This window comes from Apiospora marii (genome assembly GCF_038362585.1).
Source record: "Apiospora marii strain CBS 49790 chromosome Unknown utg000013l_segment0_segment0, whole genome shotgun sequence".
NCBI classification, from domain to species: Eukaryota; Fungi; Ascomycota; class Sordariomycetes; order Amphisphaeriales; family Apiosporaceae; genus Apiospora; species Apiospora marii.
In genome coordinates this window covers 2,721,888-2,734,295 of record NW_027117384.1, presented here as the reverse complement: position 1 = coordinate 2,734,295, position 12,408 = coordinate 2,721,888, and the positions used below count along the sequence as shown (strand labels likewise).

The 12,408-nt window shown below is 56.0% G+C and overlaps 4 protein-coding genes across 4 annotated transcripts; 1 reads left to right on the top strand and 3 right to left on the bottom strand.

Annotated features, from left to right (window-relative positions):
• Positions 1-58: 58 nt before the first annotated feature.
• PG985_015953 (uncharacterized protein) lies at positions 59-1,436 on the bottom strand (the record flags this gene model as incomplete). The annotated part of the gene is made up of 2 exons (XM_066835719.1): positions 59-1,366; positions 1,434-1,436. The coding sequence occupies 2 exons, from the start codon at positions 1,434-1,436 to the stop codon at positions 59-61; spliced, it is 1,311 nt and encodes a 436-aa protein (XP_066676922.1).
• An 800-nt stretch (positions 1,437-2,236) lies between these two features.
• PG985_015952 (uncharacterized protein) lies at positions 2,237-4,804 on the bottom strand (the record flags this gene model as incomplete). Its single annotated transcript, XM_066835718.1, has 1 exon — positions 2,237-4,804. One exon carries the CDS (start codon positions 4,802-4,804, stop codon positions 2,237-2,239), a length of 2,568 nt encoding a protein of 855 aa, XP_066676921.1.
• Positions 4,805-5,653: 849 nt separating this feature from the next.
• PG985_015951 (dolichyl-phosphate mannosyltransferase polypeptide 2- regulatory subunit) lies at positions 5,654-6,167 on the top strand (the record flags this gene model as incomplete). The annotated part of the gene is made up of 3 exons (XM_066835717.1): positions 5,654-5,656; positions 5,806-5,886; positions 5,982-6,167. 3 exons carry the CDS (start codon positions 5,654-5,656, stop codon positions 6,165-6,167), a joined length of 270 nt encoding a protein of 89 aa, XP_066676920.1.
• An 828-nt stretch (positions 6,168-6,995) lies between these two features.
• PG985_015950 (uncharacterized protein) lies at positions 6,996-10,623 on the bottom strand (the record flags this gene model as incomplete). Its single annotated transcript, XM_066835716.1, has 2 exons — positions 6,996-10,281; positions 10,439-10,623. 2 exons carry the CDS (start codon positions 10,621-10,623, stop codon positions 6,996-6,998), a joined length of 3,471 nt encoding a protein of 1,156 aa, XP_066676919.1.
• Between the last annotated feature and the right edge of the window lie 1,785 nt (positions 10,624-12,408).

The window sequence follows — 12,408 nt, the reverse complement described above, 5'->3', positions numbered from 1 at the left end:
CATACAAACGAACAAAACGAAGAACCACTCGGAGAAGCCAACAGAGTGCGTGTCTCGTTTACTGCACCTTCTTGCCCCCGCCGGCAGTAATATCCCGCACCGCCGCACCGACCCGCAGCGGCTCGTCCCCCTCGAGCACGACCGCGTCGCGGTCCCACAACAACACAACAGCAGGGGCGTACGCCCCGCCCACCAGGAACCAGAACCCGATCTTCCCCGCGAGGGCGAGCGGGCTGAGGGGTTGTTTCGCGGTCGTCTGGTGCAGGTAGACGGCCCAGAGCAGGAACGGCACGGCGCCGACCAGCATGTCGTAGCGGAGGAAGTGGGCGCCCGCCTGGGCCAGACCCGTGTACGATACAGTACCATCGATAGAGGCGACGGCGGAGATGACGGGGGAACGGAAGGGCGACGCGGGCACGAAGATGGACGCGAAGGAGGCCGTCTCGAAGAGCCCCGCGTAGGGGGGCGCGCGGGCGGCGAGCCAGGCCCGCGCCGGGGCGGGGGCCAGGGAGGCGGCGACGAGGGGCGCGTGGACGCCGACGCAGACGGTGAGGGCGAACTGGTAGACGCCCGCGACGCCCGTGAGGTAGCCGCGGCCGAGCGGGGCGGGCTTGCCGGCGGCGTCGACGGGGAGGAGGGAGCCGAAGAGGAAGTGGCAGAGGGGGTTCAGGAAGGCTTGCAGCAGGACCGTCCAGAGCGGGAAGAACTGCCAGAAGGCGAGGGCCTTGTAGTGCGCCGAGGCGCCCACGGCGGGGGCCGTGTTCATGAGCACGGCGGGCAGGGTGTCGGTTAGGGTCACGACGGCGGGGATGAGGGCCATGTCCCAGAGCAGGACGAAGAGGGCGCGGCGGGCGCGCGGGCCGTCGCCGCGGTCCAGCGAGGCCACGGGGCTCGTGAGCAGGTGCAGCGCCAGGTACAGGGGCCCGAAGACGGTCCAGGTGCCGAGCTGGAACAGCAGGCCCGCGAGGCCGATGTAGCTGACCAGTCTGCCCCGGTTGCCGACGCGCAGGGACTCGAGCAGCAGCACGGCCCATGCGGCGACGTACTGCGACGAGGCCCAGACGTAGAACAGGTACCCGTTCCACTCGACCTTACCGTCGGGGCCCGGGTGGTTGGCGCCGTCAATAATGGCCGAGAAGAAGCCGACGAGCAGATTGAGCAGGCCGTCCACGGGCGCCAGGCCGATCCAGTGGCGCTTGAAGGGCGCCGGGCCGCCCGGGAGCGCCGCCAAGTCGCCGGCCACGACGGCCTCGATCAGCGCCGTCAGCCCCGTCTTCTCCATCGAGCTCAGGGCCGCCCAGCCGCCGAAGCCGCTGCAGGCGACGAAGACGGCGACCAGGGCGTACTTGGCGACGTTGGAGGATGCCTGGTGACGCGTTGGGTGAGCATATTGGCGGTTCCCGTCTTGCTTTCGTTCACGCGAGGCTACTTACCATTGTCGCAGGAATGATCTGTCTTTTTTCTTCCCTCGCTGGACTAAACCATGAAAAGTGGAAGCCCCGGCAGAGTAGACGATGTTTGCGTCTTCAAGTATACAATTAATTAGACAGCTTCAAGCAAAGAATTAAAAGTACTCCGCCAAAGGAAAATATTTGTTCTTATCGTCCTTCCTACTTAATGGCCAGTAATCGATGGAACATTGGTGTCCTCCTTCGCGACCCTGGTCAACTCAAGTGGAAGCCAACGCTAAGATAAAACGAGACTGGAAATGTGGTGCGCGGGGCTCTTGAAGAATACGTACGAATACCAAATCAGGACCTGCATATGCATCCTGTCCGTCCGAACATGGCGATTGGTAGTGACATATCAGCCCGAATAACTTTTGTTTCTGGAGAACTGGCACATACATAACTCAACAAGTAAAGACAGCAACAGTTTGGGATATCATCGATATATTTTACAGAATATAAAAATGCTCCATCTGTCTCCAAGATATCATATCTACCGCTTTGCACAAAAACTCTCCCAATGATGAATACTCAGTCTGCCCCTATTCATCTTATTTTGTTTGATATTTCATAGATGGCTTCCATACGATACACGAGGTCCAAAATTGGTCCGAACTGCATTACCACTGGAAGAATAGTTACTTGCTTGCTTGCTATATTAACCACTTTCGGCATCTTGTCTTTCTCTAAATCACCCCTGACTAGTATGCTCATCTCATAATTATTTGTACAATCTCACGGCACCCATCGTGTCATTATTTTACCCTTCCTCAAATTCACCGATCTTCCTATTGAACCCGTCTACCACCCACAGGCGCGCCGCCATCATGGCTCACGGTGGAATAGCGTCTGCGCTTGCCCACAGGCGCTCCCCCGTCTGCACTGGGTGACCGGCTAACCGTACTGTACCGGCGCTTACGCGGGGCACCGCCGCTGCTCGCACTGCTTGAATTTCTCCGTCTGGCAGGAGCGGGACTGACGGATCGCGATACGGGGCGCCCACGACGCGGTGGGGTAGGAGAGCGGGAGTAGCTGCTTCCCCGCCGTACCGGTTGCCTGCGTGGAGGTGGACTGCGTGAAACCGAGGGTGTGTAAGATCGAGATCGAGATCGCGACCGTGACCGCGAGTAACTGCGCGACCGGCTACTGTAAGAACGATCTCTGATAGGCGCCTTCCCGCGAACCGGAGTTCGCGACCGAGACCGCGAATAACTATCATCACGGCGACCGCGGCGAGGCGGCGGGCTGGCCGAATACGAGTCCCTGCGCGCAGCCTTGCGGGGAGGGGGGCTCCGCGAATCGTCACGACACCTGGATCGAGAGCGCGAGTAAGAGGGTGACCGCGAATAGCTCCGGCTACGGCTACGGCTATAAGATGCAGCTCGTCCCCGTTTCGGCGGCGTGCGGGAGAGCGATCGGCCTCTTTCGACAGCGCGGCGAGGCGGTGTCCGTGATCGTGACCGAGAAGAGTAAGAAGAGCCGGTGTAGGACGTGTAGCTCGAAACCGACTGCGAATCCGAGTCGGCCGCAGCGGGCGCAGGCAGTGTGGGCTTGGGCATGTTGGCAAGGAAGTCGCGCATGTCCTCGGTGAGAGCACCCATACCGATGCTGGTAAAGTAGTTGATGGAGAAGCGGATGTTGCGGGCGTTGTCGTGTGGGAAAAGACCCTCCAGATAGGGTTGCAGGCTCTCGTCCTTCATGCGCTGCTGCAGTTTCACCATTCCCATCTCTTCCGAAATCTCTTGGAACATGATCTTGATGAAAATACGGGATGCCGACGTGGTCTCATCCTCGTTGAGATGGATGCACGACAACGAGTGCCAACCAATAGCATCCGAGCCGAAAAGATGACCAAATACCCGGGCGACGTTTCGTAGGCGGTTCGTTTCGTAGCGATGTATCGTCGAGTACTTTTCCGCGAACAGCTTCTCGAAAAGATCCTGCCACATTCGGTTGATCTTGCTAAAGCGCTCGGCCAGGAAACCAAAGTACTTTGTGTATGTCTTCTCCTGCGAGCAACACTCCACAATCATGGATGGCATCTCAGGCTCCTGCCCTGGAGGGAGGTTGACGCGCATGAGCTTGTGGACACCTTCCTCGGGGTCTATAGAAGACATAATAGTGAGGTAAATGGTTCTCCGCAGGTTGACGAGATCAGTGTTGCTTTGGTCCTTGATTTCCACGGCCTTTTGCTCCTGGTCCTCTTCCTCGTCTGAGCTTTCATCCTCTTCGTCTTCGTCGTCATCTGAATAGTCGCTGCCTTCACCAAGAATCTCGGCCCGTAGCTTCTTGTAGGCGGCCTCGTTCTCCTCCCAGTTGTCGTCAAATTTGAAGATGTTCAGGGTATCCTGAACATCAATCTCAGCATCCAGGTCGAACCTGTGTGTGATCATGTCCTCCTCGTTCAGCAGGTCGAGCTCCTCCTTGACGGCCGGGTTGTCCTTGTACTTGTTTTTCCTGACCTCAAACAACACTTCGACCATGTACTGCGTACGCGTCTCGATCTCGGCGGTGTGAAGGATGTTGCGAGCCTGCTCGTACACGGCGTTGGCGATGGCCGGGTTCATGTCCTCGAGGTGGGCTCCGACCTCCTTGAGCAGACCGACGGCGATCTCGACACTGTCGTCAGTAGGCTTCTGCAGAAGCAGGAGCAGCATCTGGGCGGCCAGCATCTCGTGGACCACCTGCTGGTTGACCAGGTGCGCGATAAACATGGCCGAGCTCAGGCAGACGGCCTTGTCGTTTCTTCGGAAAGCCTTCCGGAACTGCATGATCAACCGTTTGACCAGCAGCTCGCCCACCTGCGGCAGCTTTGTGTTAATGATGGCGGCGAAGGCGGCGTAGATGGGCGTGAAGGGCAGACTGGAGGCCTGAGCCTTCATGACGGAGCGACAGAAAAGGCCGCGACCGCGAATTAGGTTCTCGTTGAAGATCTCGGGGACGATGGCCTTGATGTTGCCGATGTTGACCTTATTGATCAGACCGTTGATGGACTTCTTGAGCGCCTCCCACGCCATCTTCTGGTACTCCTTGCTCGTCTTGTCGGTGATCTGGGCCTGCAGGGCGCGCAGCCGCGCGGGTGGAATGTACAGACCTCCACTGCGGGCGTTGAGCAGCTTCTCGTACTCGGCCTTGGCGGCAGCTTGCTTCTCCTCAGCCGTCGGTTCAGGAACAGGCGATCGTCTCCGTGGGGGTGAGCGTCGTCGCGGCGCTTCATTGTTGCTGTTCGATGGACGGCCGCCATCAGGGCGATAGCTGTCACCACCACCGCCGCCATTTCGGGGTCGTCGTCTTTCTCTGTCTCCTCCAGGGCCTGCGTCGCGTCGAGGCGAGGGTGAGGGCGATCGCGAATCCATCTTTATTCTATTTTTTCGGGCCGTATGCGCTTCGCAGAATAATCTTTCAGAAATCAGAAAGAGGATAGAGCACTAGGGCCCGTCCTTTTATATTCTGGTGGAAAGTCGAGTTGTTTTTCGGAGAAAGAGTAATCGGAGAAAGGTGCCTGCCAACCTTTTGCGACACGCTCGTTGCTTCCCAAAGCTTTTTTTGGAGGTCGGTCAGACAGTACAGGCTGAGGTAATAATTATGGGGACGTTTTATGGGGTAATACGCGCAGCAGCACCTTTAAACAGCTGGGCTAACCAGGTCTAGCACTAGAAGCTATACAAATCAACGCATTGCCAACACACGTATACCACTGGACTAACCGTATAATTGATGGGCTAGCATTGGAATATTAGCTGCAAGTATCGATTATTCCATTTGATGCCTAATTGATTGAACGCTGACAGTTCTGGTGGTTATATGGGTTATGTAATCCGGGGAGAGTCTTGTCGATGTCCCTACAAAGAAAGTACCTACTGATACGCGGCTTTGATTGGGCGGGACAAACTGCACTGGGCCAGGGGTGCGTCAACTCAAGTCAAGCTGCTGATGGGGAATTGATCAATGTACCCGTGGCGTGGTGGTCGCGACCGACGTCCAATTTACCTTCAGCTGTCCAATTCAGGGACGGACACCATTGCGAGACCAGATCCTCTCTATTCTACTACCCACCTAACCTCACCACGTCCTTTCCTCCCCAAATTCCGAACTGAATTCTTTTTGACGACGACGACGAAGACGAAGAGTACGACCAGGTCTTCACTTTCCACTACGCTCATTCAAAAATCCACGAGGATAAATCTTTAAACTTTTAATTGACCATGGTATGTCCCGTCCCAATCCCCAAAACCCATCCTGTCCCTCTCCTCCCCTCCCCTCCGCCCCTGAGAACCCATGTGTAGATGTGTGAATGAATGAATGACGCCCATAACGATGATGATGGATTGACTGACTAACCCGACCCCGTCCCCAGCTCGACAAACTCGTCGGCCTCGCCATGCTCTTGGCCGCCTCCTTCGTCTTCATCTACTACTCCATCTGGACCCTGCTCATGGTACGTCCCCGACAAAACCCCCCATCCCTCTCTCTCTTGCCTGCCTCCATTAAGCAAGCCTCTTGACTGACACGTTCCCGCGTCCCCACCCGCAGCCCTTCGTCGACGCCGACCACCCCCTCCAAAACGTCTTCCCCCCGCGCGTCTGGGCCATCCGCATCCCCGTCGTCCTGGTCCTCCTCGGCTCCGCCGTCGTCGGCTCCTTCCTGAGCGTCGTCATGATCCGCAGCAACCAGAAGAAGGCCGCCAAGGCCAAGGCCGCCGCCAAGAAGAAGGCCTAAGTCAAGCCACGCCACGCTGCGGAGAGAAGACAGGACAGGGTAGGACAGGATAGGAATAGGATAGGACAGGATAGGGAGCAAAATCAGGCCTGGTTGTGTGTAATAATATAGAGGCCGGGTGGGTGGGTGGAGGTGCCTGCCTGCCTGCCTGCCTGCCTGCCTTGAGAGAGAGAAGAAGATGATGCTCGCTGCTCGATGGGTGGCCCGCAACTCTCTATACTGTCGAAGGAGGTAGTAAATCACCGCCGGGCAATGGTGGTGGTGTCACGCATCAGTGGAAAAGGGGGAGGCAAAAACCCTTGCCGCTTGCCCTGGAAACCCTTAATCAAGTCTACGGTGCTATAGTAATGCGCAAATGCAAAAAGAAAAGGAGAAGAAAACATAAACGCTCACAGTTCACGCCAGCGTAGATACGCGCCAATAAAAATTGGCTTTATTGCTTTCTATTGACTTCTTGTGTGTGAGGCTCCCAAGTCGGTGGAGAGCATATACTGCCTCTAGACGTCTGTGTCTTCGTCGGGGCTCCGTCATATGCATGCAATCAAGACTCTGTACTCCAACAAATCCAACCCTGATTTCAAGCCAAGCGAGCGGTGACATCAAGCAAATATTTCTATGCGTCCTGGCCCAAAGTCGGCCGCATCATCAACACTCGCCATCATCAACTCTCAAATGCAGTGCAACGCCGAGCCACCATAGCCAATTCGCCTCTCCCCTGAAAACATATCTCTATGTCAACAACGTCTGCGAACTCTCATGCCTCTGCTACATCGGCCGTGTATAATCAACATCGCCGGGGATCCAATGCTCTGCTCTACCAGACCAGACTCAGACTCTCTGGTCCGCAAAGTCGAGGACCTCGCAGTCGTCCTCGAAGAATCCGTCTTCCTCTGCGTCAGACACGCGGTTACCTCCCCGTCTGCGTCGTGTCGTAACCACAATCTGCTCATCATTCTCACCCACTTGCATAACTCGCTCCATAGCCGAGGCAGGCAATGCGCGGTGATCAGCAGTGCTTTCGCTGAAATCATCTTCAACCGAGATCGGCGGTCCAGTCTCGATCTTGACAGCAGCAATGCTTTGGCCGAATGCCCAAGCCTCTGATTTGCCCGTCGCTTTGGCTGCCTTCGTAGACTGAGCCTTCTGCTTCTTCTTGCTACTCTTGCCACGGTTGGGAGCCTGAGCTTCCTCCAAAGATGTTGAATCCATTAGTTGTGTAATAGCAGCGACGGTTGGATCAGAATCAGTGACGCTGTACTCAAACAGAGCCACCCGCCTGTCGGTGTGGAAAGGCTGATATGGAGCACTGGACTCTATCTCAGCTTGAGGTATCGATGCTTCAGGGCTGAGCTCCAACTCATGCGGTCGCGACCGCGGCTTCAGAACCAGAGTATTGCCGCCCTCGAAATCGCCAGGCGTAATCTCGAGGTCCTCCTCCAAGTCGCTGAGCAGTTGTCTGATAGTCGGAGCAATCACGTCGTCCGAAAGTCCCTTGAGCCGGAAGTCCTTGTACATGTTGCCGCGAGGGAATCGAGGTTTGTCTCGGCTCGAAGCTGATTTGCGACCCTTGGTGGCAAACAATCGAACCAGGCCATCCCCGATGACTACCAGCGATGGGTGTTTTCGGCCCGCTATCCAAGTGACACATGAAAGGCTTGGGATCTGGCCGCTGGTGGGCAGACTGACACGGTTCTCTCCGTTTTGGCGCAGATGGTTGATGGCCGTTCCCGCGTTGCCGAGAGAATGACTGATGCCAGCAGCAAGGACTTTGCCACCGTAACTGGCATGATCCATCAACCTAGACGTATTCTGCGTGTTGGAACTACTTCGGCGTTGGCGAGCGATTAGGGGCCGTGCTGCGCCATAAGCACTACTGAGCGCATTAGACGCCATGGACACGGCAGAAGGGGCCGTCTCAGGTGTGCCGGTGCCTTGTTCCGGCTCCTTGGCTCGTCTTCGTGGGGGTGGCCAGGTATAGGCGCTTGGCGGCATGTCGAGCAGATGTACGGTACCTCGTTCTGTGACCATAGCGATACGCTCGCCATTTGGCTTAGACCAAGCAACATCAACAATGCGAGCAACCGTCATGCGTGAGAACTGAGCAACCTGCCTAACACGTGCGGCGTGGCCTCCAACTGGTTGCGAGGTTTGTAGGGAAGAGGCCTTGCTGTGCTGGATGCGCATCAGATCCCAAACGGTCTGAACATCTCCCTTGATGCTTGCAGTAAAAAGAGATAGTCCTGTTGGCGAAAACGACAGGAAACTACAGCCGAGGGGAGCCTTGAAAGTGGCAACATGGTGAACTGTCGTCGAATGCTCGAGCGCTTGCAGGTCGACGATGGAAACCAAGCCAGGATCTTTGGTGACAGCCTGGCCGGAAACTCCGTAAGTTGGCGGGAATACCGACGTATCTGCCCTACTCGGGTATGTCGGTCCCCACGGCGGCGACCCGACAGAACCAGATCGTGTCTGCGACTGGGGGCTCGGCTGCTTCCAGTAACTGTTCCAAAGTTGCATACCCTGCTTGCCCACCCATCTGGCCCCTTGGATAACCTCTTGCGTGGTCTCTCGCATGATCCGATTCATCATACCATCCGAGAGAGGTTGGTCAACACCGCAGGTCTCTAGGGGAACAACGGGCGACGTCAGTGAAGCCAAACCCGGGACTTTGCCGTCGATGGGAACTCCGATAGATGCATTGAGTGCAATCGAAGACGACGAGGGCGGAGGGCAATACGCAAGCCACCTTCCGCGGGTTGCCAGAATCGGCGACTGCGGGTTTGATCGCAAGGGGCTTGGACTTCGGCCGGCCTCCTCTTCTGGTGTCGAGTCGTCCTTTTGTGCGTGCTGCAAGCAAGTCCATACTTTGCCCACACATCGGAACTCTACCCCCATATCTGACGGACCTTTGGCTTGCTTGAAGATCCAGCACTCCCCGGTTGTACCAGACGCAACAATGATGTTGCCTCCGTCGGCATGAATCTGAAGGGCGCCGGTCGGAGATGGGCGTTTGGGAATAGGGTTCTGTACCGAAGTCTTGACTGGGATTCTGGGTGCTTGTAACAGGGTACTAATCCGAGCATTTGTACGCAGCGAGTAAATCTCGACGGTTGTCTGGTATGCTTCAATAGTCGGCACTGTTTTGCCAGTATTGGCCTGGCGCTGGTTGGTATCGGATGGCACGGGACTGGCGCCGTCCATGCGAGGACTGGCTCCTGCTTCATATGGCGCCTCTGACGAAGCATCCGATACGGTATTGGACACAACAGGGCCATGGATAGCCACGGCAATGAGCGGGAAGATGTTGTGTTGGTCGCCGGTACCATGCCAAGGCAATATCTTCGCTTGATAGACGCCACCTCGCAGTCCCTTCAAACTAGTCAGGATGTCGATCCCGCGCTTGGAGACGGCGTAGATGTCGAGCCCTCCTTCGTAACCAGCGAGAACCACATTAGTGCTGCCGGATGTGTGGTTGACATTAGGGCTTGACAGCGTATCGAAACCAAAATAGTAGCCTCGGTCTCCAGGCTTCAGGCCCAGCTTTGGATTCAAGTCGAAGTCCAGGTCAGGCACGCCGTAGAAGTGGGCTTGGGGTTGGTGCGGGAGGGGTGGGTGAGATCCCACCCGGCTTTGCGGATACGGGGAATGCATTGAACTTCTCCGCCCACCGGGAGGTGAGGATGTTTGAGATCGCAGGTCGTTAGCAGGAAGTTGGTTATCCAGCTGGAAGCTCAAAGGGCGCCTTGCAGCGTTGGGCGGAGAGGCGGAAGAAGGCGTAAAGTTGTTATTAGCGAAGGCCTTCTGCTGCATCCATTGTTGTGCTCGGGGGTCCTCGTATGACGATGGTTGAGTCGGGGGTGACTCGCCCATAATGCTGATGAGGTTGGGTGACCCGGCCAGTGCCCCGTGGCTTCTTGCCCACTCACTCATGCTAGGTGCCGTGCTGGTAGCTATCGAGGTACCGGAAACAGCATCGAGAAGCGGAGACACTGCCACCGTCGGGTTCCTATTTGCCGGTATGGTTTCGGGTGCTGCGGGCTTCAGTTCGGGGGTTTGGGCAGGACTGGGAGGAGACTCAGGCAGTGAAGCCGGCTCCTTCGGGGTACTGCCATTTCTACAAGCCACAAACAATCGGTCAGATCAGGGTATTTCACAGCAACCGTCTTCGGGCAGTCTGCGCGCACGCACAATTACACTTGCACTAGCCAGGCAGACAGCCAAAAGATAAGGAAGATAGATATAAGAACAGACAGAACAGGGTCAACACATACGAGAACTTGGTAGCCTGTCTTGTCACCGCGGCGACAACCCCACCACCGTCTTTGACATTCTTGTCTTTCTTCTTTGAACCTGCATCCGCGGCAGCTTGGGTAAGCCTCTGCTTTTGTTTACGGCCTCCTTTTTTCCCCGTAGAGGAAGAGGGAGGGGAAGGATCGCGGAGAGACGAACTAGGCATTCAAAGACCTGTGGCAGGTTGCTGGGGCAGTTGCCTGCTCTCCCAGCAAAGGAGCTCCTGAAAGAGCCCCGTCCTTGAGACGGAATATAGAAACCGAACCGTGGCAACGAACTCGCGCGATTACACTACTTTTCTCAGGCGGGCCGGTCGTATCGTATCTAGAAGGAATATACTTTCGAGTGGGTGCGTGGGTGGTGGTGGTGGTTGGTGGGTAGTTGGGTTATCTGTCTAATGGACTGTTGACCGGGATAGGAGACAATGCGACGTCGGCGGGCGCGAAGCTACGGTACGCGCTCGAATGGGTTGCAGGCCGAGGTGAGGGGTTCGGTCCAAGCAGAGAGCAGGGAACGAACAAAGGAGTGGAAGAATCCAGCACAGCCGAATAGAGTGGTATAGTATTATCTACGCTTTGCAGAGTGATGGCCAAAAGAGAAAGAGATGCCGACAGAATGCAAGTATTCACACACGGAGCGGGAAGAAGAAGAATGGATGGATTGTAAGGAAACCGGAAACTATGGGGTTTGTCTTTGCTGGGTGAATATGATGTAAATGGGTGGTGGAGCGAGACAGGAGAGACAAAGAGAGAGAGAGAGAAGAAGAAGAAGAGATCAGAAGGAGAGAAGAGAGAGGCACAACCTCAAGAGAGCGAGCAGAGAGAAGCAACAACAAAGCAACCAAAACAGGGGAACTGATGGATCATTGATTTGATGGATGATGGATGGGTGGATGGAGGTAAGTCAGACCGGCGGCACGAGGTCCCCACGATATGGCCGATGACAAGTACGTAAGGGCAGGCAGTCAGAGGCAGGCAGGCCAAGTCAGAGAGGTGCGTGCTACGTTCGTTCGTGGAGGCGGGGCAGAACGACTCACAGGGATCATGAGTGGGGTATTGCTGATAATGGGTACTGGAGACCAGACTATTAGCATGTACCCGGCAGACACCTGGGATACCTGGGCAACTGGGCTGCCTGCCTGCCTCCCAACTCCCTCCTTACGGGCAGGGGGTGGCATGGTGGGCAGTGGGATCGTCTAGCGAATTGCCCTGTGCCTGACTGCTAACACGTAAAGGGTGGCTGCAAGGCAAGCATGACGGGCTGGGTTTCGATTATTACTAACCCGGAGAGTGACAGAGAGCGCAGACTCCAGAGAGCACAAAGACATACGGTCAGAAGCAGTCATGTTATCTGCATGTACCAATGAACCGTCATGGGCTGGGCGCTCTTGTCTGGGCTGGGCTTGGGGCATTGTTTACCAGCTGGGCCGAGGGCGAAAGCAGACCGACATTCATTTGGAGATTACGCGTTGCGACCACGGTGAGCGTGGGAAGCGAGCTTTGTCAGGGACCATAGCGCTAACCTGTGCCATCATTTTCCGATAGTCTTCTTCCTGAGCGAGCATTACACATGCGCCTACTGCTAATAAGGGTTGTCCGTAATGCATGTTCAAGATTCCATCATCTTGGAACGGAGCTGAGGAAGGAGGGGGGTTAAACTGTACCTAATGTACTACATCCCACTTATGCAAGATAACATTAGTCTCCATGTACGTACAACAGCCTGATAACGATAACAACTGCAGCGCGATATGTACCCAAGGCACAACCCTGCCAAATGGACCGGCATTCGATGGAACAAACGTTTAGAAGGCAGATCTCCCTTAACTGTAAGCGCGGGGTGCTAGGATTATGTAGAGGATGCGACTCCTCCCAGCAACCACCTGCACCCGAGGACATTGCTTTCCATTGATCCTTTGCTTTTTGCAAAACGCTCGCCTCCAAATATACAG